At 48.0% G+C, this 26,540-nt stretch overlaps 1 protein-coding gene and 1 pseudogene across 2 annotated transcripts; both read right to left on the minus strand.

Moving 5' to 3' along the window:
* Window positions 1–5,991: 5,991 nt before the first annotated feature.
* LOC103585086 lies at window positions 5,992–6,200 on the minus strand (annotated as a pseudogene).
* A 3,435-nt stretch (window positions 6,201–9,635) lies between these two features.
* On the minus strand, window positions 9,636–22,857 carry TRIM63 (tripartite motif containing 63, E3 ubiquitin protein ligase). Of its 2 annotated transcripts, none has more exons than XM_008565955.1 (9): window positions 22,566–22,857; window positions 21,328–21,500; window positions 18,249–18,417; window positions 17,346–17,441; window positions 15,941–16,174; window positions 15,166–15,188; window positions 14,714–14,838; window positions 11,458–11,526; window positions 9,636–10,211 (listed from the first exon to the last, which is right to left on the minus strand). In XM_008565955.1, the coding sequence occupies exons 1-9, from the start codon at window positions 22,722–22,724 to the stop codon at window positions 10,201–10,203; spliced, it is 1,059 nt and encodes a 352-aa protein (XP_008564177.1). In that variant the 5' UTR covers window positions 22,725–22,857; the 3' UTR covers window positions 9,636–10,200. The 2 variants fall into 2 exon arrangements, with proteins under 2 accessions (XP_008564177.1, XP_008564178.1); XM_008565956.1 differs by having other exon boundaries at window positions 18,249–18,356; window positions 21,351–21,500; window positions 22,566–22,852.
* Between the last annotated feature and the right edge of the window lie 3,683 nt (window positions 22,858–26,540).

The raw sequence follows: 26,540 nt of genomic DNA on the forward strand, positions 1-26,540 counted from the left end.
GCGGGGCTGAGGAGGAAGGCGGAGGGTGAGGATGGAGCGGCCGAAAGACGGCATGTCCTGTCTGGGGGGAGCACAGCAAGCGGGAGCACCACGGGGAGAGTGAAGGCTAGAGACCGGGAGATGGTGGGCCGGGAGCGCATCTGTCGGGGGCGAATGGGAAGGCAGCGGTCCTGGAGGAGGAGAGGCAGAGAACTGGCTGCTTCCAGGAGGAGGAATCTAGGTGATACTGTGGGCCAGAAGGGGGGTGGTGCCAGAACTGAGGGCTGTGAGGGGGTCCCAGTTGGGGAACCTGGAACAGTGGGGATACTACTGCTGGAAGCGGAGAGGGGCTCTTGCTCCGGAGCCCCAAGCAGCCTAGGTCCCTTGGAATGGAGAAGCCTCCCCTGGTGTCAGGGGAATATGGGAGCTTCCCCCACTCAGTGAAGAAAAGGGACGAGAGGGCTGCACACCTCCCACAGCCCTTGCCTCGCCTGCAGGCTTTGAGGACCCCAGAGATTTCCCTGGGGCAGTCCCCAGAGGCCTGCAGGGCTAGGTTAGACCGAGGCCTTGGAGTTTGAAGGATTATCACAACCTGCTGCATGTGGGTACACAGCTCAGGGCCCATGTTTTAAGTCCTATGGGAGAGGGACTCAGCCTCCCTTCATGGGGCTTGCACCACCTCTGGACCATCTTGGTGAGAGGCTGCCCCTCTCCAGCATCAGGGCCCAGAGGGGCCCTTGCCAGTCAGCAGTGAGGCTCAGGTCCCTCTTCTGTGCCCTATGCTGGGTGACTGTGGCCAGCTCACCCAGCCTCTCTAGGCCTGCTTTCCTCCTCCAGGTCCCCCTGCTCAGAGCAGTTGTGAGTCTGAGCTCCATGGAAACATTTCTTTAAGACTTACTTATTTCATTCTGATCATATTTTTAGTACAAATGGAGGCCCAAAGTGCAGTTACAAAAAAACCAAAAACGGTTTATGTTAAGTTTTGGAAGACATGGAAGGACTTTTTCTTTAAACACATTGGTCTGAGTTGGGGCATTGGTTTGCATCGAGGAAGGTGACCCAGGTGCTGAGAGATCTGGAGGCCAGCCAGGAATGAAAACTTTTTTGTATAACATGTGGCCACCCGCTGGGGTGCCTGGGAGTTGACCATGGTGGATAAAGGGAAGAGCAATGGTTCTGGAGTCAGATGTGCTGTGCGTCCTGCCTCAGATTCAGAGAGTCGTGAGGGAGAGATGAAATGTGTATGAAAGTTCTTGGTAAACAGCAGGTCGCTATAAATTACTAATGTTAGTGCCTAGTCTAATTATAGTTCAGTCTCTGCCATATTGTGTTGTCCTCATCAGGAAACTTCGAGAGGGTTTACCTCTGACAAGTCCAATATTTATGCTTATTTTTATCTAATGAGATTAGACTTTGCTTTCTAGGGCCACATAAAGTTGTCTATAAGAGAATATGCTGAATAATCAGGGCCCAGAAAAGCAACAGTAAATATTTTGCAATCCAGGAAGGAGGAAAAGAGAAAGTGAAATTATAACCAAATAATACTTATAATAGATGTTATTTAGTTAGGCTATAAGCTCCAAGAGGGCAGAGGTGCATTAAGGTGCTAAGCTCAAGTATTAATTTCGTGGGCAGTTAGTTCTATGAGGGCAGTGTTTTATTATTATTATTATTTGCTTTTAAAATTTTTTTGGTGGCTGGCCAGTATGGTGATCTGAACCCTTGACCTTGGTGTTGTAACACCGAGCTCTAATCAACTGAGATAACTGGCCATCTCAGGGCAATATTTTAAACTGCTCTGTTCACTGCTGAAGCTCCAGCGCATGGTACATAGTAGGCCTAAAATAAATATTGTTGGAATTTCTTTTTTTTTNCGCGCCGCGCTGCGCCCCGCGCCGGGCCGCTTTATCCGGCCCTCGCCACCCCGTGTGAAGCGGCGCGTCGTGTGCAAAAGCCAGCGGGGAAGGGGGAGGAGGTGGCCGGCTGCAAAGGGCGCCCCGGCGCTACCCCCCGCGCACCTGTCCCCTGCGCCCGTGAGGCCCGAGGAGCCGACCTGCCTGCCACCAAAAGCCAAACAGCCTCCGCCCGACGCGGCCTCTGGGCGTTGCTGAGGTAGGACTGGGTGACGGCTGCGCCCACTCTGTCCCAAGTGGGGGAGGTCACGTGCCACCGAAAAGTTCTCGGATCTTGGTTTATGGAGATCCGCCTCGATTGTCCTGACAGCAGGGATGGGCTCCTCGCCTTAGAATAGGGGCTTCTGAGGCTAGGGTCGTGTCTACCCCCTCACACTGGAGACTGCCCTGGGCTTGATCATGTTTCGCCTCTCAGGCTGGAGAGTCCCCTCCGACTGGGGGGTGGGGGCCTCAGGGTGGGGTATGCCTCCCCTCAGGCTGGACAGTGTCCCTCCTTAGCACTGGTTGGGACGGACTGACCCATCCTCGTCGCCGAAGCAGCGCCAGTGCCTCCTCTCCTGCGCACTCTGTTTAGAATCTGGAGTGACCGGCTTTATGTCCACCCCTACAAAGAACAGTATCACGCTTCATCAGCAGTCAGCACGTGGGCAGAGCTGACCACTGCAGCCATCACCATCCCTCCCTGCCCTCTACGCCCCCCGCAGCAGCTCACGGGAGCCCCAGGAAGCCCGACAAGCAAACGACCAGGCAGAAGGTGTACCGCTGAAAGAAGTCGACCCGTCGTCCTTCGTGGCCACCCACTGGAAGCAGCCTCTTCCCACCATGGTTCCTGGGTGCTGTGGGCCTGTGGCCCCCACAGTGCCTCTGATAGGTGCCCTCTATGTAGAAAGTTCTTAGGCCTGGTGACCTCTCTGGTTGGTTGCTCCATTATCCTGAGCACCCTTGGTCACCAGGACCAGAGCATGATGGGTACGGCCCTTCACAGAGACAAGAGTCTGGGGTACCCACACCCTTGGGACAGGGAGGGGCTCCTTCAGTCTCTTCTACAGAAATCATCTTATTAGGTGACAAGGTACAAAGAATAAGGATGGCAGGGCTTGCCTGCCTTGCTGGGGTCTCCAGCCAGTGCATTTCTACCTCCTCTGGACTGAGTGTGGAAAACTGCAGACATCCTAATTTTCTTAAGACGTAGTCTAACCACTAGCACGCTCAGTATTACTTGGTGAAGGTGTTAAAGTGCAGGTTACCAGTCCCTGCATCAGACCAACTGAATCAGAATCTCTGGGCACAGAGCCTGCATATTTCCAAGATTCTCAGGGGATTTCTGCACAGAGAAGTTTGAAGCCCTGTGCAAAAGCTCTTGCAGATCATCTCAGATATGTATTCACCTGATCTGCCTGCTAGATTATGAGCCGTTTGAGAGCAGGGATGAATTTTGTACTTCATTTTAGCTCTGCTCTGAACACCTAGGGGGGGAACTGAATTAAATACCTGTGAATTGGATTAAAATAAAGTAGAAAAATATAGGGCTGGTTACTTAGTCAGTGAGAGTTAGTGAGGTGGGTGCTGTTCCTAGGAGTTGCCTGCTGGGTGATCTCAGGTAGTTTTAAAGTGTCCTATGCTTGGATTTGTGTCTTCTAACCTATCTGAGGTGAAATGTTTATGCTGTATGAAAGCATGTCTTATGTCTCTCTCGTTCCCGTTAATGCAAAGCACATTGTAAATTCTCAATAAATGCAGATTTACAAATTGGATCCAGCTACATATATATTCACTTTATAAATTTTTTTTTCTTCTCTATTTAATTTTTGTTTCATTTTAGGTAAAATGTTTGTTACAGGCAGCCTAGAGACAGTTTGTTTTTTTTCCCCCCAAAGCCAGCCATAAAAAGGTAATGGATTAGGGCCAGCCTGTGGCTCACTCGGGAGAGTGTGGTGCTGATAACACCAAGTCAAGGGTTGAGATCCCCTTACCAGTATCTTTAAAAAAAAAAAAAAGAAAAGAAAAAAAAAGGTAATGGATTGTATTTAATTCTCAGAACTTCAGGAACAATACAATTAAATAGGAAAGCCAATTTTCTGTAACTGAAGATTCATTATCAGAGGTGCAGAAAACATTAATAAGCTATTAAGTACTGACAGTGAATAAAATTACTGGACCATGCATTTATAAAAGCCATGTTTAAAAGTAAAAAGTTCCAGTTATACTATTTGACTGAAAGAAACACCCTTTAGATCTTTACTTCTAATTATGGCACATTCTCATTTTGACATAATTTATTCCTTCACCCAGTGCAACTATGCCTAACAAAATTATTCCAAACTTTAAGTCTTTCTTTACCACTTATGAAATATGACTTAACTGTTACTCTTTAAAAGTTCTTTAAAAGGGCCGGCCCATGACTCACTTGGGAGATCGTGGTGCTGACAACACCAAGCCAAGGGTTAAGACCCCCTTACCGGTCATCTTTAAAAAAAAAAAAGTTCTTTAAAAGAAATTTCAAATTTTAATTTTCACTTTGAACTTGTTGGATCAAAAAGTATAGGACATCACTGCCACATGAGTTAAAACGAAGAATGGAATAAAAAGCTAAAGTGGTGTCTATATAACCAGCAAATTATGTGTTAAGACATTTAAAATATTTTACAGTTCTACATAGTAAGAGAATAAACTGGCTACTACAGGTACATATAAACCTGTACTACAAGGTACTACAGTGTTTGGTATTTTTATTGCAAGCTTTAAATAATAGCGTTACTCTTCTCAACAAGTCACCTCTAAGAAAATGGCAGCTCCTAAGTACAAAAGCTGTTAGTTCCAGTAGGTGGATATTCTAGTCAGGATAAGAGAATTCTTTATAAAATTAGGTTTCAAAAATGCAGAATGTCTTGATAATTACCATGGTCTCAAAGGTTAAAATCAGAAAAATGGAGAAAATTGGGCCGGCCCAGTGGCGCACTGGATAGTGCGCCGCTTGGGAAGCGCGGCGGCGCTCCCGCCGAGGGTTCGGATCCCACATACAGACCGGTCTATGCCTAACAAAATTATTCCAAACTTTAAGTCTTTCTTTACCATTTATGAAATATGACTTAACCGTTACTCTTTAAGAGTTCTTTAAAAGAAATTTGAAATTTTAATTTTCACTTTGAACTTGTTGGATCAAAAAGTATAGGACATCACTGCCACATGAGTTAAAACGAAGAATGGAATAAAAAGCAAAAGTGGTGTCTATATAACCAGCAAATTATGTGTTAAGACATTTTAAATATTTTACAGTTCTACATAGTAAGAGAATAAACTGGCTACTACAGGTACATATAAACCTGTACTACAAGGTACTACAGTGTTTGGTATTTTTACTGCAAGCTTTAAATAATAGCGTTACTCTTCTCAACAAGTCACCTCTAAGAAAATGGCAGCTCCTAAGTACAAAAGCTGTTAGTTCCAGTAGGTGGATATTCTAGTCAGGATAAGAGAATTCTTTATAAAATTAGGTTTCAAAAATGCAGAATGTCTTGATCATTACCACGGTCTCAAAGGTTAAAATCAGAAAAATGGAGAAAATAGAAGTACTCAATATTATTTTGCTTTGAGAAAGGCAGAAATGATTCTATTCCAACAAATAAGCAATAACGATAAAAGAGGTATGATTATATACTGTATCTCTCTTAAGCCAAAGCACACTTTTCACCTCAGAGAGGAGAATTCTGACTTTAACATTCTTAATTTCCTTTGTCCAGAACAGGATCCCATTTTAAACCTTTAGGTGAATACAGTTCATAATCTAAAGTCATTTTTCTCCACAGGATGTTTTCATCGCAATATGTGAGCTGCTAAATGGCAAATGACTAAATCAGTTATAAAAAAGAATTTGTACCTTTCTAAATGCTAATTTACAATAACTTTCAATAGATAACAAACTTCTATTCCCAAGCCTAAAAGTTACAGTATTCTTCCATATGGTCAGATTTCGTTTATGAAATAATAATACTGTCATGAAATCCAAAGGAATCTTAGCGGGTTCTTTCAAAGCTGCATAATTTTCCAAATGAGTTTCCTCTGGTTGCAGAGCCCGTCCATTTTTTTAAATCCTCGTTAGTCATTTAGCTTTTGCAATATTTTCTTGACGTTTCTGTTTCTTCTTTTGCTCTTTCTCCCTGGCTTCAATCATCTGGGCCAATTTCCAGTACAGTACAGCACTTGCTAGGGACAGCAGAGTAAGGGCCACAATAACTGTTGTAAGAAGCCACGTGGGTCCTTTGCAGCCCATTCCGCAACATACTCAGCCCAAGCCTTTGTTTCAAACATCTTTGGAGCAGTCTTAGGAAAACTTGTGCTTGAGCAGTGACCTCTGACTTTGCCCTGGGATTATTAGTGAGCCAGTCACAATTTCAGATCACCCTCGGTTGTGTGTCTTCATTAGTTCTGTCGGACACTTCTGAGAGAAGGTTTAGATTCCTCAGCGGGCTGCAGGCCCGTGGGGCCCCGTTCCCCGACCCCGCAGCCTTGCCCAGCGCGGGCTCCTGGTCCTGCCGCGGGCTGGGCGGCGCTCGCGGAACCCGGGGTCCGGGGATCCGGGTCGGCCCCGCCCGCACCGCGGCCACCTCCGCTGCTTCCGCTGCTCAGGGGGACAAAACCAAATCACGGAAGCGGCCGCCACCAGAGTCCCCTACATCATGCCAGGGGCTCGGACTCCCCCTTCCAACTCCCATTTTGTAAAATTTTTTTACAGCAGATTTTCTTTAAATCAATCTTTTCCCATGATGTATTTTAATTGATTTGTAAGAGTTCACCTAACCCAAAAGTGCATTAACCAAGACTGCAATATACTGAAAATTGCCATGTCTACTGGTAGTACTTACCTGGCTCCTTCAGAGATCCCTAGGAGATCCTATGCAAAATGACCTAGCAGTTCCCAGACCTCAACATTACCTGAAGAATTTTATTTTAAAAACATAGATTCTGACATTTCGCATTCAGAGTCTGATTCAGTAGATCTGAGAATCTGTATTTTTAAAATCCTCTGTGTTTGATGCTATTGTGGAATTATTACTGTTCATTTTTTATGGTATAGTGGTAATGATTTTTTAAAAGAAACTTTATCTAAAGTATTTAAGGATGAAATGAAATTTCATTTAAAGTATTTAAGGATGAAATGCCTTAAAATAATCCCAGTGGGGAGAGTGGGTAATGGTATAGAAGAAAAAAGTATGTCAATAACCATTAAAACTGAGTAGATGGGGACATGGAGGTACACTATATTATTCCCTCTACTTTTCAGTATTTTAAAAATTTTCCAGAATTAAAGGTCTAGAGAACAATCAACCTTCCCTGGTGATCTTGATGCAGCAAGAAGCCTATGGAACTATATTTGAGTTTCATGGGAAGAACACTCTTGTAGCCAGTTTTTTCTCCCTTGCAGCATGATCCTAAAGGAAGCTTGTTGGTCAAACACCCTTCATACCACTCTTTAGTGTTCAAGTTTGTAAGGACAGGAAGAGCCCTTTGTGTGGCAAAGGAGAGTGCCCCTTATTTGCAATTAACATTCATCTTCCTGGAATTTAAACTTTAACTGACTATACAGCCTTGACCGCCCTCCCTTCTCCTCCTGATAAGTGACAAGATATGAGACTGAAATGCCTGTTTCTCACATAATTAGTAACCTGGAAAAGCAATCTGCAGACAGAATGTGCCCAGGTTATGATACTGATTCTTGTGATTTCAAGGTGATAAAAGCCTCTGTCTTTCTGGCCTCAAATTCCTTTAGTCTCCTATGGGAGATCAAACCATAAAGAAAAACAAGTGTGTGATTGTCGAAAAGGACAGGAGAGTGGCTACCCGCAAGCAGAAGGAGGTGCTGTGATGGGAGGGGGTGCACATGAGGGCTTCTGGGGGCTGGCAATGATCTTTTTCTTGACCTGAGTGGTAGTAACACAGGGGTTTCTTTTTACAATAGTTTATTAATCTCTACAACTGGTTTTGTGCACTCGTGTGTGTGCGTATGTGTGTACTACACAATTTTTTAAGAATTAATACAAAATGCTTCAGAACTTGAGAAGGGACTAGAAATGAGAGCAAAATCTGATTCCTTGAAATTCAGTTAGAGACTCAGTTAGCCTTAGGAAAACTCCAAGAAGTGAAAATGGGCAAAGGTGTAAGGGTTTAAAGCCCTTTCCTAAAGCAAGTTCCACAGAACACTAGTTCTGGAGGTTGTCATGTGAAGTAATAAAATGGGAAATGCTGGGTTAAATATTCAACCCACCAAAATAATATTAAGAGAGTTAAGGATCAGGCAATGTTCCAAGCACCATGGACTTGATGGTCCTTGTCTAGAGTTAGTTAGCTTTCTTTACAGCAGGACTACTCAGAGCCCTTCACTTGCTACTGTGTTCTGATTATCTAAAATGTGGGACAGACTCTGCAGTGCTCCTCAAATGTCTAAGTCCGTGGTGTGTCAGACCCAGTTAATGCGTTGCCTCAGATTCACTCAACCTTGCCTCTCTGCCAGGGCCTCTACTTGTGGACAGCCTGGATGCTACTGTGCCCTCTGCCATCTCCACATTCCCAGCTGCTGGGGGCTGTCTTGGGCTTCCCTGGAGTAAGTGTGGGCTCCAGCACAGCTTTTATTGTGTCCACCATGATGGGGCAGCAGAAGCTCCAGTACCCTTTCCCAACCCAACTAGACCATGGAGGCTCTGGCTTTTCCCACCACTTCCACATTCTACAGAAGCACCCACAGTATGGTGTGTGACCTGGCTGCCCAGAGGCTGACCGAAGGGCCCAAGCGATGCTGCCCAGCGGGGGGATAAATGCTCTGGGAGGCAAACTTCAACTCTGAGAGACAGAGAAGAGAGAAGGAGCCAGTGGACAAATATCTCTTCCTTCCTCCTTCTAGTGAACTGTTTTGAGTCACATTGTGTTCTTTATGGTCTGCTGGAAACATCTCATGTGACTGAGCAGAGCGGGTCTTTGTGAAGCTGTGGCCAGCTCAGCAGCATGACACCTCGTGCTTGCTTCTGTCCCTGCCAGCCTCGATCCGCTTTCCTTCACTTCGTCTGTATGGATTGCACCTCTAACCAAAGAATTTCAACTTTGTCTCAGGCTCTGCTTTCTGGAGAACCAAAGCAACAACACACTGAACCTGTTATTTGAAGATCATCTCAGGGCCAGTTTTCCGTGGAGTTCCTATTAGGAAATGTGGGTTTAAAGAACTCTTTCTGGGGGGGGGGGCATAAACCTAGCTTTGCCATTGCCTTCTATTGGGCCTTCTGTTCATTCACACTGAACTCTCCTGTCCAGAAAAAAGGCCGAATGAAACCCCAGCACCTTTGTAATAACACGAAGAGAGCGTTGTGCATTTATTAAAACAACATATAACACAAACCCAGTTACCACCCCATGTGTTGGGGATAGGCACTGAATTACAGTACGTTGTCCTTTCTAGACCCACGCTTTCCGTGGAGTTCCTATTAGGAAATGTGGGTTTAAAGAACTCTTTCTGGGGGGGGGGGCATAAACCTAGCCTTGCCATTGCCTTCTATTGGGCCTTCTGTTCATTCACACTGAACTCTCCTGTCCAGAAAAAATTTTCCGTGGAGTTCCTATTAGGAAATGTGGGTTTAAAGAACTCTTTCTGGGGGGGGGGGCATAAACCTAGCTTTGCCATTGCCTTCTATTGGGCCTTCTGTTCATTCACACTGAACTCTCCTGTCCAGAAAAAAGGCCGAATGAAACCCCAGCACCTTTGTAATAACACGAAGAGAGCGTTGTGCATTTATTAAAACAACATATAACACAAACCCAGTTACCACCCCATGTGTTGGGGATAGGCACTGAATTACAGTACGTTGTCCTTTCTAGACCCATGGGTGCTCCCCAGCACTTCCTCCAAGGAAAGGAAGAGGTGGCTGTATCAACCTGGCTTCCTTTCCCTCTTTCTGACAATCACCAGTCATACAATGACCAGGCATTATCATACAAAATTCCTTTACAAAAAGCACCAAATTGGCATACATATACAAGTATATACAAAAATCACATTTTAAAAATGTACAAAATGTTCCATTTTGCACCAACGTAAAAAAGTGTCCTGTGTGACTGTTTCAAGCACGTTTCCAATTCTGGTTCAGTGGCCGCTGGCCACAGCAGTGGGGGTCCTACACTCTGAGCAGAGAGAAGACACACCTCCCCATTGCCCCTCCAGGGGCCCCGACCCCTCCCACCCTGGGCCTGTCAACGAGGCAGCTGGGCCCATTCCCACCCTCCCCAGTCTCTCTGCATCTAGAGGGTCTCTCACTCATCCAGCTTCTTACTGGTGTCCTGAAATAAAGAAAAAAACACAGAGGACATGGTGAGACGAGGATTCAGAAGGATCCAGGGCTTACCAGGCTACAGTGACAAAACCATTACACTCTAATTCTGCCTGGCCTCCTCCTTTTAAAACCAAAATAGAATTTAGCTGTCAATGGACTGGCCGGTTAGCTCACTTGGTTAGAGAATGGTGTTATAGCACCCAAGTCAAGGGTTCAGATCCCCATACTGGCCAGCTGCCGAAAGAAAAAAAAAAAAAAAAAGAAGAAGAAAAAAAAGTTAGCTGCCAAAACACTACGGAGGGTAGATCCAATACAAAAGACTACCCTATGTTTTTCATCTGGATTGGAATTTAGTTCCAGTAACTATGGCTTGAAAAATAACATTAGCAAGCATGTGCTAATTAGCAAACATGTCCTTCCTATGTGCTAAATGATTACCTAATTTACTTCCAACTACAACTTTTTGAGGTCAGTACTATTATGCCCCCAGGTGCAGAAGAGTAGCCCAGGACTCAAACAAGTTGTCAGCCACTCACAGCTAGTATGTGGTAGAGCTGTGATTCAGAACCAAGGCTCTTAAACAAAATCTGCCAGGTTAGCAAACTCAGATTCCAGCAAAGGCCCAGCAGATAACACCCATGAGTGAAGCAGGCAGGCTTGACAGTGTGGGGCCAGGCAAAACTGGCATATGCATGTCCCTTTTATAAAGGGGACAGCCATGTCCAGAGCCAGCTCTCTGGGGTTAGGGGAAGTTCAAGCCCAGCATAGTTTGTTCTTCCCAAATTTTCACAGGAAGGTGGAAATGCAGATTCTTAGATGAAATCTCCTTTTTTAAAGCTTTTAATAAAATTTCCTAATTTTTAAAATGTTAGCAACTAATTAAAAAACTTCTAAACACTGTGCTGGCCAAACAAAACACCTCAGTGAGCCCAGCCCAGCTCAAGAGCCCTGTCTGTTACCCCACCCCCACCCCGCTCAGCTTTTACCTCTCCTGTACTATAAGCCTCCCCATTTAGAAAGGTCATTTAGATGTAAAATGGGAGCTTTTTATTGTAAATAGTTTTTTGTTTTTTCCTCTAAGGGTAAAGAGAACAGGACTTGACTCTAAGTAGATTTAAAAGGCACACTGGCAACAGGACTGAGAGCCGTCCCCAGCGCCAGCACAGCAAGCTGTGCACAGTGTGCATCTCCTGCTGCTGTAAGTGAATGAAGGAATGAGGGAATGAGCAGAAGGAGGTGGATGGACTTCTTACCTTCTTCCTTCCCTTCTGTGGACTCTTCCACTTCCAGATCTTCTTCAATGAACTCTTCCTCTTCCTCATCTGCGACAAAGAACATTTTGTCAGGACGGGTCTGGTTTCTCGGGAGCTACTCAAAGGGGAGACAGGCTGGAGAGAACGCGTATCGGAAACCCCATTCCATGCCCAGTCAGGGTCCAACAGCCGCACAAGTGACCACAGTGGCCCAGGAGGTAAGGGGCTTGCCAAACCCAAGCTGCACAGAGGCCCTGCTTCCGTGTCTCCCTGTTCTCGTCCCTCTCAGGGAATGAGGTTCAAGACCTGCTTTGTTCCAGGAGCTTCTATCACCTGCTCTGCCCGTGACCAGAGAGGGGACCTTGAGGAAGCACCCTTTGTCCTTCTGCACATCTCTCAGACAGATAAACGTCACTTAGGGAGAACGGGACACAACTCCTCAATTCTCAAGAATCAGAATCCTTGTCTTGAAGGAATCTGCCCAGACTTTGAAACCTGCTTGCTCAGCACCTCCGTCCAGTTTTCCTCATTCCTTAGCCTACAGAGAGATGGGTAGTGGGTGGGGAGCACCTCTTGGGCCATCTCTGCTCATTAGCTCTGATGCTGAGCCAGAGAGACGGAGACTGAACTGCAACCCATGTCCTCACTTGCTCAATCTGGGATGTCACCTTCAAGCTCCACTAACAGTGAACTTGCCCCTTCCCCGCCCCCTTCTCCCAAGCTACCTCCTTAATCCTTTGGGGCCCTGAGGGTCAAAGCATTTGTCAAGAGCTTCTCCAAAATGACAGCCGAAATTCCAGCCTTGTCACTGGGATCAGTGCATAAACCAGGTAGTTTGGTTGTTGTTAGGTCAGCAAGACAAAAGGATTAAAGGACTCCAAGCCAAATGCTTACCACATTAGGGAGTTTTTTTCCAGCAAACCTGGAGGGGAGACTGAAAGATACTGATCCCACCCCTAAACAGACTAATTAGGGGTTTTATAGGGTTTGAATTAGGAGAAGGGGCTGGGGAGCTATTCTGAGCATACAGCACTTTGCAACAGCTCTGTGGTTTTTCTGTTCTGCACAAGATTCTGTTTTGCACAAAATCTGTTTTTTCTCAGAAAGCACTTTGCTTAAGAGAAAGGGAAGGCACAAAGGGAGGACGTGGTTAACATGGCTGTGCTTATGCTAAGCTGATTGTGAGGCTTAATAGTTATTTAATCATCATCACAATGACTATTCACAACAGCATTTGTGAGGACTTACTGTAGTGGATTGAATTATGTCCCCCCAAAACTCATTGAAGCTTGAATTGTGTCCCCCAAGTTTTATGTATTAGAAACTCATCACCAGGGGCCAGCCCGTGGCTCACTTGGGAGTGTGTGGTGCTGATAACACCAAAGCCACGGGTTTGGATCCCTATATAGGGATGGCCGGTTAGCTCACTTGGGAGAGTGTGGTGCTGACAACACCAAGTCAAGGGTTAAGATCCCCTTACCGGTCATCTTTAAAAAAAAAAAAAGAAAGAAACTTAGCCCCTATTGTAACTGTTAAGAGGGTGGGAAATCCTGTTATGGTAATTGAAGGGGAGGCCTTGAAGAGGTGGTTGGATTGTAGGACCGTGCAGTAGTGAATGGATTAAAAATGGTGGTCAGGGGTGCGGTTCTGAGAGCTTTAAAAGAAGAGGAGAGTTTGCCTTTTGTTCTCTCTGCTTCCACCATCTTGCAATGTGAGACCCCTGGGTCACTGTTGCCACCACCAAATGGACTTTGGACTTCCCAGTCTCAGAAACTGTAATTAATAAGTGTCATTTTTCTTTATAAATCACCCAGTTCCAGGTATTTCGTTATAAACAACAAAAACAGACGAATACACTCACTATGTGCCAAGCGCAGTGCTAAGCACCGTACATGCATTGTCTCGTATAATCCCCACAAGAGTCTTGTGAGCCCAACGGCTCTCAGTAGAATCTGCACGGGCTACTTACTGGCTGTGTGGCCTTGAGCAAGTCAGTCACCCTCTCTGAGCTTTAGTTACTTCAACTACAAAATGAAGATGATAACAGAACCTATCTCATAAACTTGTATTAAATGATAGAATTTATGTCAAAGGCTTAGTGCCTGGGACATAGAAAGTGCTCGGTAAATGGTAGCTGCTGGTACTCTTCCCATTTTACTCATGAGGAAACTGAGGCTCGGGAAGATTATAAAGGGTAGTGCAGGTCTTTGCAATGCTATGTTCACACAGTATGACCCACTCTTGAGTATCCTAGCTTAGGGAGGGTGACAGTGGAGCAAATAATTTACAGCAGTGGATGTACCCAAGTCCACTGGTAACTCAACTTTGCAGTGTATTTTGCCCTTACCCACAAGTGGGGGTATAGACTTAACAACAGATACCAAAGGCTTGCAGAAGAGCCCACACAGGAGGTGCCAGGAAGCTTTTCTCTCTCTCATGCCAGCCCATTTACAATTCTTCCTTGTTCCTGCACACACCTTTCTCTCTCTCTTTTTCTCTCTCTTAGCAAGTCATTAAACATCACCTCTCAAACTAAAGCAACATTCAGCAAAATTGGATCTGCCCTCTCTTTGTTGCTAAATAACTACCTTGTAGCTGTGTGACCTTCATCAAATTAACATTGCTCCTCAGCCACTTTCCTTGTTTTCTCTCTTATTGTAACAACTATTATAGGCAGTCTATGGAAGAGTAATTGTAAACAGAAATGAGGATAGAATGTAGATAAATTAAGGTACCTGAATATCATAGATGCTAGCGTTGAAAAGCTGAAGCTAAGACGAGCTTTAGGCAGCAATTAATGTGTATCTAGTACCCCACAAACCCCTTCTGCATCAGTATCTGCTTTGTTGCAACAGCACCATGCGATGGTCATTATTAGAGAGTCCACTTTTAATCTATTATTAAAGTTAAACGATGAAGCTCAGAGAGGTGGAGGGGGCTTGTCAAAGGTCACACGGATAACAAAGGAATGGCAGAACCAGGATCTGAACTCGGGTTCCAGATTCCAGACACCGTGCTATATCTACCACCTCAAGATGCCTCCCTACTGTGGATCCGTACTTAATTATGAGCAACAATTATGCACCAGGCACTGTGCTAGCCTCTGGGCTCATCTAGAAGTTGGCTGTATGAGTCTGACTGGATTCTAGAGATTTTTGTTAGTGTATCTGCCTCCCCATGGCACTCAGTGGGGGGGGAGGCTGGTTTTCAGGGGTCGAACAGACAAATAGACAGGTGGCACCACCAACTCCTTTACCTGTCCCAAAGTCGATGGCCCTCAAGGCGTCTGCTATGTGCTCTAAGTCCAAAGTAAAGTAGTCCATGTTTTCAAAGCCCTGCTCTGTCTTCCCCAGCTGGCAACCCTTGGAAGCTTCCACAATGCTGTGGGGGAGAGAGAGAGAGAGAGGCAAGGTGAGATTTCTGAGGCTCAGTGCAAGGAGGGGGTGTCTCACCTCCAACCCCATGAGTGCACACGCCATGTCCACACCCAGGCCTTCCACCCACAGGCTCCCTGGGAGGGGTGGAGTATTTTCTCTCCAGTCTCAAGCAGAACGGATGCTCCGAGAAAGTAGAGGATGCAAAGGTCAGGAAAGCCAGCCTGCAGGGAGACTCTCCCAACAGACCTAAGGCAGGGGGGCTCAATGGACCGAAGTCAGAGGCCCTGGTGGGAGCTGGGGACTTGGATCATAGCCTCTGGGAGACACTGACCTTTTGATGAGTTGCTTGGCACTCTGTGGGGGGAGAGAGAACAAACGGTTAGGATTGCAGAAGGGGTAACCCCAAGAAATCAGCAAAACCAGTGACTGGGTATTATTGAAGGACACTTCATACTATTCTCTAGTCCAGTTATGACCTGCTCCCTCCCTGAGCTGAACAGAACTTGGATCTTTTCTCTCTGTCCATGGGCTGCACAGACTTGGTCATCACCCTCTCACTGTCCTGGCAGGAAGCTTGGATTCTAGGAGTATCAGTCCAAGTACTCCTAAACCCTGAAATCTCAAAGCTGAGAATCATATCCTAATCACCTTTTCCTACTCAATGTCTAGCACAAACCTGACCCAGGTTTGTCTGGAACTTAGGAAACTTTTATTGAACTGAACTGTGAAATCTTACAGCTGAACCTTTTCTGTCTTCCCCGAGAATCTCTCCTAGGGCAGGGCAGTGTCTCATTCATCTCTGTGTCTCCACCTCAGTACCTGGCTTACAGTAGGTACTCAATTAATAGTCAGTCTCTCCATGAGACACTGTATTTTGCAATTTAAAAGGCCATTTCACGAACTTCTTATTTGATCCTCATAAAATCAGTAAGAGGAAGGTAGGGGTTGTTACATGCCCAATTTTCAGATGAGGAAACTGAGGCTCACAGAGGTTTAAATGACTTGTCCAAAAGCACATGGGTGGTCAGTGGATGAGCACAACTTAAACCTTATACAGGGCTGCAGAGTTGAACTGACCCTGACCAGATCCTTTTAGTCCTGCTCACCAAGAGGAAGGTGGCCCCACCAGGTTCATCCAGGGACTGGATGGCTGTCTCCGCCAGCTTGGTGGACTTGTCGAGCTGCTCCCGATACTGCTGGATGAGGGCCTCGATGAAGCTGAGCTTCTCCTCCTGCTCCTGCGTGATCCGCTGCAGCAGCTCACTCTTTTTCTCATCCAGGATGGCATACAGTACGTCAAACTTCTGGCTCAGCTCTTCCTTCACCTGGTGACTGTTCTCCTGGGGACAGAAATCTTGCAGTCACATCCTGTGGGATCCTTACTCCCTATTCCCAACACTCTCTTCCTGGAACCGGTGTGCCCAGGAGCAAACACGCTAAAGCTGGCAGAGACCTTACTGAATCCCATTTTAAAGAGGACAAAACAAAGGGTTAACAAGAAGAAAGCATGTGTAGGCAGCTACTTAGTACACCAGTAACATTTGGAGGCTACTGTCATGGAGAACAGCTAGCTCCTTCAAAAATAGACTCTAGGGCCACATGACATGACATATTCTGGGCCTCCCATGTGCCCCAAGTCACACTCTTCCCTCCATTTTAGGACCAAGACCGTACTCAGTAAGTTTTACATCATTTGGTCCTAGGAGAGGGGAAAAGCAGCTCCTCCCCTAGAAGCCTCCTTCCCCAACTGAAGCTCCCTCCTCTCCAACACAGATGTTACATCTTAGTTTCCTTTTCTGTAAAGTGGGTGTAATAACAGCACCTCATCAGACTGGGAGCCTTTTACGGGTGCTCATAATGTCCCTCTCCTTCCTTTGAACCTACTCTTCATCCACCAGCAATTATGATGACCCCTTCCCCCGTCTCATCTCCAGGTCCCCACACCAAGTGGAAATGGAAAATCACGGATGCTTTTTCAGGGATGGAAAAGTTCCCTTCTTCCCTCTGTAGTCTTGCTACTCAAAGTGTGGTTCATGGACCCAGCAACTTGGGCAAAGCCTGGCTGCTTGTCGAAAATGCAGAATCTCATGGCTCATTCCAGACCTACTGAATCAGAACCTGAATTTTAGCAAAATCCCAGGGTGATTTGTATGCACTTTAAGGTTTGAGAAGTATTGGTCTACAGCACACTAGAGAACAGTGCTCTAAAAGCTATCAGAGCTGCATGAATACTGGGAATTATTGACAGGACACTCCCTGAGGTCAGGGATCCTGTCTGTCTTGTTCACCCTCCATCCCCAGAGCCTTGGACACAGCCTGACACACAGCTGTGCTCAAGAAGCATTTGTTGAGCAGGTGGATGAGTGGATTGGTCCCTTCCTGACAGCCCTGCTTGGCCACCCCTGCTCCAGGCCCCAACCTTTAGTCATAATCCCTGGGTGAACTTTCCCTAGAGACTAAGCTGCACGGGGAGGCTTTGAACCCCCAGGCAGGGCTATGCGGTCCCCTCACCTTGGTAATTCGGGAGGAGTCCTCCAGCTGAGTGATGATCGTCTGTACGCGGTCATTCCCTGCCACCAGCATGGAGATACAGTTACTCAGCTCACTCTAGATGGGAGGAGGGAGGGGGATAAGAAGAGGAGACACAGTAGTCCCAGAGCCAGTCTGCTTGGGCATGGCAGCAGCATGGTACCCTCACTCTCCTCTCTGCTAGAAAAAGCATCCTGTAGGGGTGTAGCCCCTCTTTCTGGGGTAGAGGTCAGATCCAGAGCAGAGACTATCAGAGAGATACTGCATCCCTTATTTTACAGATGAGGCCAAGAGAGGGAAAGTGAGCTGCCCAGAACACACATCAAGGTACTGGCATAGGAGGAGCTTGTTTATAAGAAAGAAGAGACAAAGAAAAGAAATAGAGTTGGAAAGTTCTAGAAGAGAGAGACCAAGAGAAGAGTGGAAAGTGGGGAGGAGTGTGGAAAGAGGAGCTACAGCTTACTGCATGGACAGGATGGTAGGGCTCCCACAGGCCCAGGGACGCAGAGACAGGGCTCTAAGCCACCTCCTGCTGCAGTGAAAATGAAGCCTGGGAGAGGCATAGGAAGAAGTATCTGGGCCCAGAGTGCAATGGGATGGAGAAGCCATGGCCTGAGAGGGCCCTGGTGGCCTGGCCCTGGGGTCTGACCTCTTCCCTGTGGCCACACCCAGGTGCTCTCAAGTGGCTCTAAGTATAACCCATGAGCTCAGCCACCTCCCCCAGGAAGGCAAGGGCTGCTGTCCCTGCAGCCTGGAAAGTCCCTCCAGAGGGACTATTACTGAAAGGCAGGCTCAGCAGATCTGCAAGGATCAAATCCACCTCCTGAATCATCGGGCCATGCCCAGCAGGCCTGTGCTAGGGGTGGAAGTGGCTGGAGCCAGTACCTTTTGTCCCTGGAAGGCGCTCTGCAGCGGGGCCACCTCACAGGCCTGGTGGGCCCCGAACACCTTGCACATGGAGCATGTGGGCACCTCACACGTGAGGCAGTAGATGTTGATTTTCTCATCTTCGTGCTCCTTGCACATGGGGTGGCTGCCCTTCTGCAGGGGCCGACTGGAGGAAGAATGGTTACAAGTCACAGGGGTCCTGAGTCCCTGTCTCCTCCCCCAGCTCCAATCACAGCAGGCCACCCCAGATTTATACCCTGAGTTCTGAGCTGTTGGCTTCCCCCAAACCTTTTCTTTTCATCCACTGGGGACCAGGACCAGGGAAGCCAATGACACCAAATCTATCCCTGCATCCCAGGACTCAAACTCCAGTGTTGGAGTTGGCCTGAGGCTCTGCCAGTTCAGAGGACATAGGAAGGGTCATAGAATTCCAGAGTCAGACCTGGGGACATTTTAAAGAAGAGGAAACTTGGCCCCAGAAAAGTGAATTGACTTGCCCAAGGTCACCCAGCAAGTCTGGGCAGAGAAGACTAGAGTCCATTTGCTCTAATTATAGTCACCTTAGCTCTTGGTTCCTGCGGGCTGGGCTCTGAGCTAAGCAATTTCTACCGATGGCCTCATTTATTTCTATATTTAATCCACCAGACTGTAACCTCCATCAAGGCAGGGAAACTTGCCTGTTTTCTTCACTCTTGAATTTACAGTGTACAGTGCTTGGCATAGAGGAGGAGATAATTAAATACAGGTAGAAAGAACAAATCAATAAGCATGCCATGGGGGTGCCCCTGAGGCTCAGAGAAGGACACAGTGTGTGTGCCCCAAGTCACACGACTAGTGTGTGGGTGGTCCAGGGCTGTCCAACAGCCCAGCACAAGCCTTGACTACTAGTCAAGATTTTTCCTAGGATCCAAGTCTCTTCGGTCCCTTTCTTCCCTAACACAAGTTCTTAGAAGGCCTTTCTCCCTTGATCTCCTTCTGCACTTAGGGCCACTGGCATATCTGTGCCTTTCTCAGGTTTTACCACCCCAGCTAGACTACATACTCACTTAGAGCCAACACCATGTCTACACCACCTTTGATTCCAGCCCCTAATGCAACAGCATCTTGTAAATGTCTAGTGGTGACTGTCCCCCATCAGTACCATCACCTCACCTCCAAACAGCCTTGCATGACTTTCCAGACTTGTCTTTTTGCATCTGTTAGCCCAGGGTCCCCATGCAAGCAGGAGTCTCCCTTGCTACCTGTCCCCATCCCCTGGGAAGGGAGCCCTGAGATGGCGGTGAGTGTAGAGGTGAGACAAGATGCCTGTGTCCACTGCCTTCCCACATCTTCCCAAGCCTAGGCTCTGGCATCTGGGTTCAAATCCAGGTTGTTCTGCCACTTATTCATTTTGTGATTTTGGGCAAGTGATCACCTCTCTGAGTCTTGGTTTCCTCCCAGAGCTACTGCAATTATAGCCGAAGCTGTCTGTAATGAATGTGTAGTGCCCAGCACAGAGTAGACCCTCCCTCAATAAAGGGCAGCTGTCCTTGTCATTCGATTATGCAAAAAGGCCTCAAAAGGGGCCGGCCCGGTGGCGCACTGGAGAGTGCGCCGCTTGGGAGCGCGGCGGCACTCCCGCCGAGGGTTCGGATCCCATGTGGAGACCGGTTCCCACTCACTGGCTGAGTGCGGTGCGGGCGCGACACCGAGGGATGCGATCCCGTTGCCAGTCCCCGGTATGGGCGCGACACCGAGGGTTGTGATCCCGTTACCGGTCAGTAAAAAAGACAAAAAGGAAAAAAAAAAAGCCTCAAAGGGTTCAAACACAACATGCTCTTCTTAGGTCCATGTTGGGTGGACTTCTATTTTGGTGTGATGTCAATTATATTATTAATGTAATGATCAACAATATGTTTGCAATTTGTAGCATTGAGCTCTAGCAACATGAGAGGCAATCTAGCATAGTAGTTAAGAATATTCACCATGGAGTCAGTCACACACTCTCTCTCTCTCAGTTTCACCACTTGCTAGCTGTGTGGCTTAAACAAACCTCTGACCTTCTCTGAGCTTCATGGTAAAATGAAGGTAAGAATGCCTTAAAGGGTTACTGTGAGGATTAGATAGGGAAAATATACGGAAAGTACTTAGTACAGTGCCTGTGCACAGTGGGTGCTCAATAAATATCTGATATTTTAAACATTCCCCATCAATATCCTATTTGATAGTCACAATAAGAGGTCTTTGTCCCCTTTTGTAGACAGGGGAAATGAAGCCCCGAAGGCTTGCCCAAGATCCTACAATGCATTGGTAACAAAGGCAAACTAGCAAACCCAGTTCCCCAGGCCAGGGCTTTTTCTTGCTAGGCCTGGTCTGTCCCCTTCCCTTGGACAGGCAAGTGTTGGGAGGTCAGCAGCCTGGGAGTGTGGTCAGGATGTCCAGGTGTGTAAAGATCTTCCCCACAGCCGTGTCTCTCTCCAGTTTGAGGTCAACACTGCACAACCTCCACCACTCACAGGTTCTGCCTATCACTGGCCCATTTTATTAACAGGGAGACTTGAAGCTAGATCGACTGGGTCACCTCCCAGCTCTTCCACTTCCCCGCTGGGAAAGCTTGGGTAATTGACTTCACCTCTTTGAGCCATAGTTTCCTCATCTGTGAAATGGGGACAATAAAAGTCATGCCTAATGCACAGGGTTGTTGTGAGGCACCAAGATGAAGTATTCCCAGTGCCCGGCACTGTGCCGCCCAACACATGGGAGAAAGGCCGTTGTACTGTCACTGGGTGCTTGCTCTGCTGACCAGAGCCACTTAGCTGTTCCCAGTCCTCTCTCTTTCCCCCCATTGTCTGTCTCAGTATCTCCCAGGAGGGCAGTCTAATATCTGAGCCCCTTCCCGTTCACTGAGCAATCCTGAGAGCCAGGATTGGGGGACATAGGCCTCCGCTCCTGCCTGAGGAAGAAGGAAATGGCTTTCTGACCCACTGTCACCAATCCAGCTAGAGGACTGGATGCTGAGCAGATGACGGAGGAGGAAGGAGCCAGGCAGAGAATGGCGGGGAGAGAGGATGGGCTCCCAGCAGCCCGGCGGTCTCACCTGGAGCACTCCTGCTTGTAGATGTCAATGATGTTCTCCACCAGCAGATTCCTCTGCAGGCCGTACACGCCGTGACGGTCCATGATCACCTCATGGCGGCAGGAGGGGCAGCGGAAACGGCCCCCAGACATGGACACTGAGCTGCCTCGGTTGGTCCAGTAGGGATTTGCAGCCTGCAGGTGGCAAAGGCAGAGGTGAGGTCTGGGCTCAGCCCCTTCCCTTTCTATTCTCCCATTATCCTTCCCCTGCTCAATCCCACCACTCCTGTCACACCACGTGACCTGGAGCTCCCCATCTTCAGATGAGAACGAGCCCACGTGCACACGCAGCACCTGAGAAGCAACTAAGCAGTGAACAGGCTTGGGAGTCAGCAGACTGGGATTCAAGTCACGTTTATTCTCTGAGTGACTTTGGGCAAGCAACATGTCTCTCTAAGCCTCAGTTTGCCCACTCATGAAATGGGCACTATAATTAGAGCAAGCTGCTAGAGCTGCTACTTTAAAAATAAAATAGTGAGGGGCCGGCCCGTGGCTCACTCGGGAGAGTGCGGTGCTGATAACACCAAGGCCACAGGTTCGGATCCCACATAGGGACGGCCGGTTTGCTCACTTGGGAGAGTGTGGTGCTGACAACACCAAGTCAAGGGTTAAGATTCCCTTACCGGTCATCTTTTAAAAATAAAAATAAAAATAAAATAGTGAAAAACATTTTATAAAGTGCCCCTGGGGAACCTTGAGTCCTGCCTCTCAGCCAGGACTTCTCCACTCCTTTCTTGGGGAAATGGAGCCCCTCCTGCTCCCGTATTGTAGGGAACAGCCTCGAAGGGAAGATGTTGCTATTCCCTGGGCCTCCCTGCCACTCTCCTCCCAAAGCTCTGGGCCCCCCGCCACCACAGAGCTGGCTCCAGCCCCAGGGGTCTGGTTTCTCTCTCCTCTCCACCTGCCTCCCCCACTTATCACTTGAGGCATTTGACTCTTGATTGGAGACTCAACAGTGGTGCTCAGGCCAAGGGTGGGGGAGCCATGGGCAGGGTGGGGAGAGGAAACATGCGTCATGGAGGACCGGGACAGCCAGAGCCACCTCCCAGCCCAGTCCAGAGGCCTCTGCAGGGGTTCACATTGGAGGGGAAAGAGCCAGTCTGGGATGGAAGGGTCCCAGGCTGAGAAACCAGGGCTTTCACTGCAGGGAAGCTGAGTGGCTGCCCGAGGTCCCAGGACAAGGCTGTGCCCAGCACTGACCTGAAAGATGTCACTGGCACACTTCCGGCAGAGGTTGTGCTGGCATGGCAAGATTACCACCGGCTTGGTAAACATCTCCAGGCAGATGGGACAGATTAGCTGCTTCTCCAAGTTCTCCATGGGGTTCCCATCCTGGATCAGGCTTGACTTATAATCCATATTGTAGGGAGGTGTGGGAGTCCGCCTGGCCACCTCCTCTACCTGCCTCGCTCTAAGTGGACCTGGGTGTCTTGTCTTTGTCACAAAACACCCTGTCGGAGCCTCTTTGCCTTCTTCTCCTGGCGCCCGAATTCCCTCTTGGTCTGAGGCCCCTCTGATATTTATAGCTGGACCTCGGTCACATGAGCCCCGGGAGGGGACCAGCTGAGCATTCCAATGCCAAGTGCTGGCTGGTGGGGCTTGAGTTTCCTCCAGGCCTGAAACACTGACCCTCTCAAATCACATGCAAAGATGAGCAATCGCTGTTCCCTCAGGATGGGGGTCGTAAACAAGAACAGCCTGTTCGGAGGCAGGCTTGGGGGAGGACAGGTACTCAGAATGTCCTCTAGAAATTGGTCTCGCCCCACACTAGGCTGGTGAGCCAAGGATGGGACCCAGCAAGTGGGCCACTGGGATTCAAGGGGTTAATAGCCAATGCCCCTCACTGACCTAAATCAGTTCCATGCCCTCCTCTGCAGTCCTGGGCAGCTCCCAAGATGAAGGCCGGGGCAGCCCCTCTCCGAGCCCATCCGTCTGCCCCAGATCTGAGCACAGCATTTTGCTGGAGACCTTGGAGACCCCCACCTCAGCTAGCCCAGCCCTCCATCTCCTGGTCATTTATTCCACTTAATGCTGAAAGGGCTCCCTTGAGACGTAGTCTAGTCCCCTCATTTTACAGATTTTGAAAGTCAAAGTATAGGTCTCAGTCACTTAAAAAGTAAATAGCAAAGCCAGGAATCTTATTCATTCATCAGACATTTTTCTGAGTCCTAACTCTACAGCAGGCACCAAGGTGACAGATAGATGAGTGATCTGTTTCTCTGCTCTGAGATTCTTACAGCCCAGGAAGGGAGCCTAGACAGGAATGACTTTCATGTAGTGACACCAAGTCCTGCCTGTCAGCCTGAGGCTTCTCTTGACTCTCTGCACAAATTTTAATTTTTCTCCATGTTTTTTAGGACATGTTCCACATTGGCAGGTAGAAGTCATTAGAGCAGTTTTGATGGATGCTTTTAAGGTAGAATCTCATGCAGTCTAAGGTGCTGGGGCAGGAGATGGGGAGCAGTGGCATCAGGCCCCAGGATGAACCTGAGAGGCATGGGACACACAGGAGGAGCATGCAGGACCTCAAGGCAGAGGATGACTGGAGCCATGAGACAAGACCTAGTAAGTAGCAAGGGCAGAGGAGTCAACATTGGGGAAGAGATGAAATGTGAGGAGAAGAGGAACCAGATACAGAAAGAGGAGGAGGCCTTGAAAACAAAGGGCAGAATTTCAAGGAAATGGTCGTCCCCCCGCCAAATGTTAATAGCTGGATTTTGCTGAGCACTTCCTACATGCCAGGCACTGTGCTAAGCACTTCCTATGCATTATTCCATTTCATCATCTCAACAACCAACAGTGTAAGAACCATCCTATCCCCATTCCACAGGTGAGGCAACTCAAGCACAGAGAGGTGAGATAACTTGTATGAGGTCACACAGCTAGCAAGAGGGGGCTCTAGGACATGAACCCGGATATGCTTGACCCAGGAGCCCAAGCTCCTCACGTCTCTACTGAACTGTGTTTGGATCAAGTCCACACTACTAGGCCAGCCAGAGGTCAGAAGAGGAAAGGGTTGAAAAGAGGCTGTGCCTTCTTCCTTGCTCACAGGCTGGCAGTTTTGTTCGGGATCGGGCAACCCTGTGCTCTGGGAAGGTGGGCCTCTCCACCGCCACAGGAGGTACATCACAAAAGGTTTAACCTGTCATGGTAATCCCATTCCCTTTTGTCTAACGATGCAGTTATGGCCAATGAGGCCCAGGCACAAGTCTGTTGACTAAAGATAAAGGATTTCTTCCACAATGAAAATTAGCGTGCAGGAAGAAAGCTTCATCCCTGCCTTTGAATGGGGTTGTAAGAGGGTGGAGCAGCTACCTTGAAACCTTGAGGGGACAAGTCTGATGAAGATGTCAGCTCCCTGAGGATGGCAGAGAGGCACTATAGAAGCACCTGGGTGGCTGAAGCCATCAAGCTGTCACTGTATCCAACCCTGGAACTGCCTGCCTCTTGACTTCTTAAGATGTGAGATAGCAAATGTCATTGTAGTGTAATCACTGTTACTCGCAGCAGAAAGCAACCCTGTGAGCATTCATGATCCCAACGCCTATATGCCAAGGATTCTCAAATTCCACTTCAGTTGTCTCTCTCCCCTAAGCTGAAGATTTGTTGGAATTTCTGCGAAGATTTTCCAGCATCATCTCAAACTCATCATACCCCAAACAGAACACACCATCTTCCTCCACACCTAGCTTCTTCCATTTTTCTTCTCTCGAGTCTCAGTGAACAGCTCTACCAGCCACCCATCCGCACCAACCGGGAAGCTGAGAGTCACCCTAGGGCTCCTCTTTCTTCCCGTGGCACCCCCAGCTAGTCTCTGCTTCAAGCAGCGTTGATCTTTGCGTCTCACTTGTCATATCACCATCATCTGTTGTGAGTCTGACTCTCCCTCTGCACTTCAAAGACTTTGAGAGCAAAGACTTTGAGAGCAAAGACTGTATTCATCTTTGTACTCCCAGTGCCTGGCACATAGTAGGCACTGCACCAGTGTTTCTTAAATGGATGGATGAGTGAATGAAAGAGTTCAATAAGGGAGTAGCTGGGTTGCTGTCAGACTTGGGGAAGATTAACATATTTGAGAAAGTTTTTCTGCCTGAGATAGTGCAGCCAATGGAGAAGGGTTGCAGGTGATGGAGTAAATTCTAAAGGCTTGGAGGGAGAGGGACACTCTAACCTTTGAGTTTGGGGGATGGGAGAGAGGAAAAGATGGCAGTGAGGATCAGAGGTGTTGGGAGGTGAAGAAAAAGGTGCTCATATTTGGTGACGTTGGTCAAGAGAGAGTTGAGGTCAACCTCTGAGGCACAGGCGGTGGGGAGGGAGTGTGAGCGGGCGGTGGAAAAGGTTTGGAACCTTTTCCAGCCAGTGTGGAACACAAGAGGAAGTGCCCTGGAGAGAGGCGGAAGGACTGTCTGGGAGCAGAAGAGCCTCGCTGAAGTTTCCCAGCACAGATCTGTCATTTGCGAGGAGCTCTTCACATGGTCCTTGTTGACCTTCTCCAGCCACACTTGGCAGTCCAGGTGCAGAAGCTGAGCAAATGGACAGTGGGATCGGCTCCAGCCTTGGCAAGGCCAGCGCTGCCAAAGTCAACGGGTGAGGAGGAGAAATTCCCACATGGGCCACACTGGGCATCAAAACACATCTTGTCATTTAATCCTCACAACAGTCCTGCAGGGGAGGTATTACGATCTTCGTTTTTTCCCAGGAGGAGATGAGGTTCAGAGAGTTAATTGGCTTGGCCAAACTCACACAGCCACAAGTGGCCAACCAAGCCGGGGTTCACATCCAAGGTAGCCTGATTCCTACCCCTGTGCTCCTCCTACTGATGCCTTTACTGAGAGCTTATTACCTGCCAGGCATTGTGCTAAGTCCTTTCCATCTGTCCTGTCATTCAGTCCTCTGAATAACTCGGTGAGGCAGAGGTCATGATTGCCCTTGATTTGCTGCTGAGCTACAGAGGCTCAGAGAGGTTAAGTTACTTGGCCAAGTTTCCCCAGCAGTGAGTGGCAGAGCTGGCTCTGGAACCAGGAATGTATAAATCAGTATCAGTATCAATTACTAGAACAAACTATAAAGCTATGTTACTAGCAGATTTAGAGACAAACATCAGTGGTGGGTGGTCTTTAGAGAAAGGGACTCCTTCAGGAGATGTGGCAGCCAATAGGGTCCGAAGGAGGCCTT

The sequence above is a fragment of the Galeopterus variegatus genome, unplaced genomic scaffold (assembly GCF_000696425.1).
Source record: "Galeopterus variegatus unplaced genomic scaffold, G_variegatus-3.0.2 Scaffold216, whole genome shotgun sequence".
In the NCBI taxonomy this organism is placed as follows: Eukaryota; Metazoa; Chordata; class Mammalia; order Dermoptera; family Cynocephalidae; genus Galeopterus; species Galeopterus variegatus.

Excerpts from the sequence above, each read along its gene's own strand:
- TRIM63 (XM_008565955.1), bottom strand. The coding sequence starts at position 22,724 with ATGGATTATAAGTCAAGCCTGATCCAGGATGGGAACCCCATGGAGAAC. Across the intron at positions 14,839-15,165 it reads GCCAAGCAACTCATCAAAAG|CATTGTGGAAGCTTCCAAGG; the intron begins GTCAGTGTCTCC and ends TCTCCCCCACAG. Across the intron at positions 11,527-14,713 it reads GGCCATCGACTTTGGGACAG|ATGAGGAAGAGGAAGAGTTC; the intron begins GTAAAGGAGTTG and ends TCTTTGTCGCAG.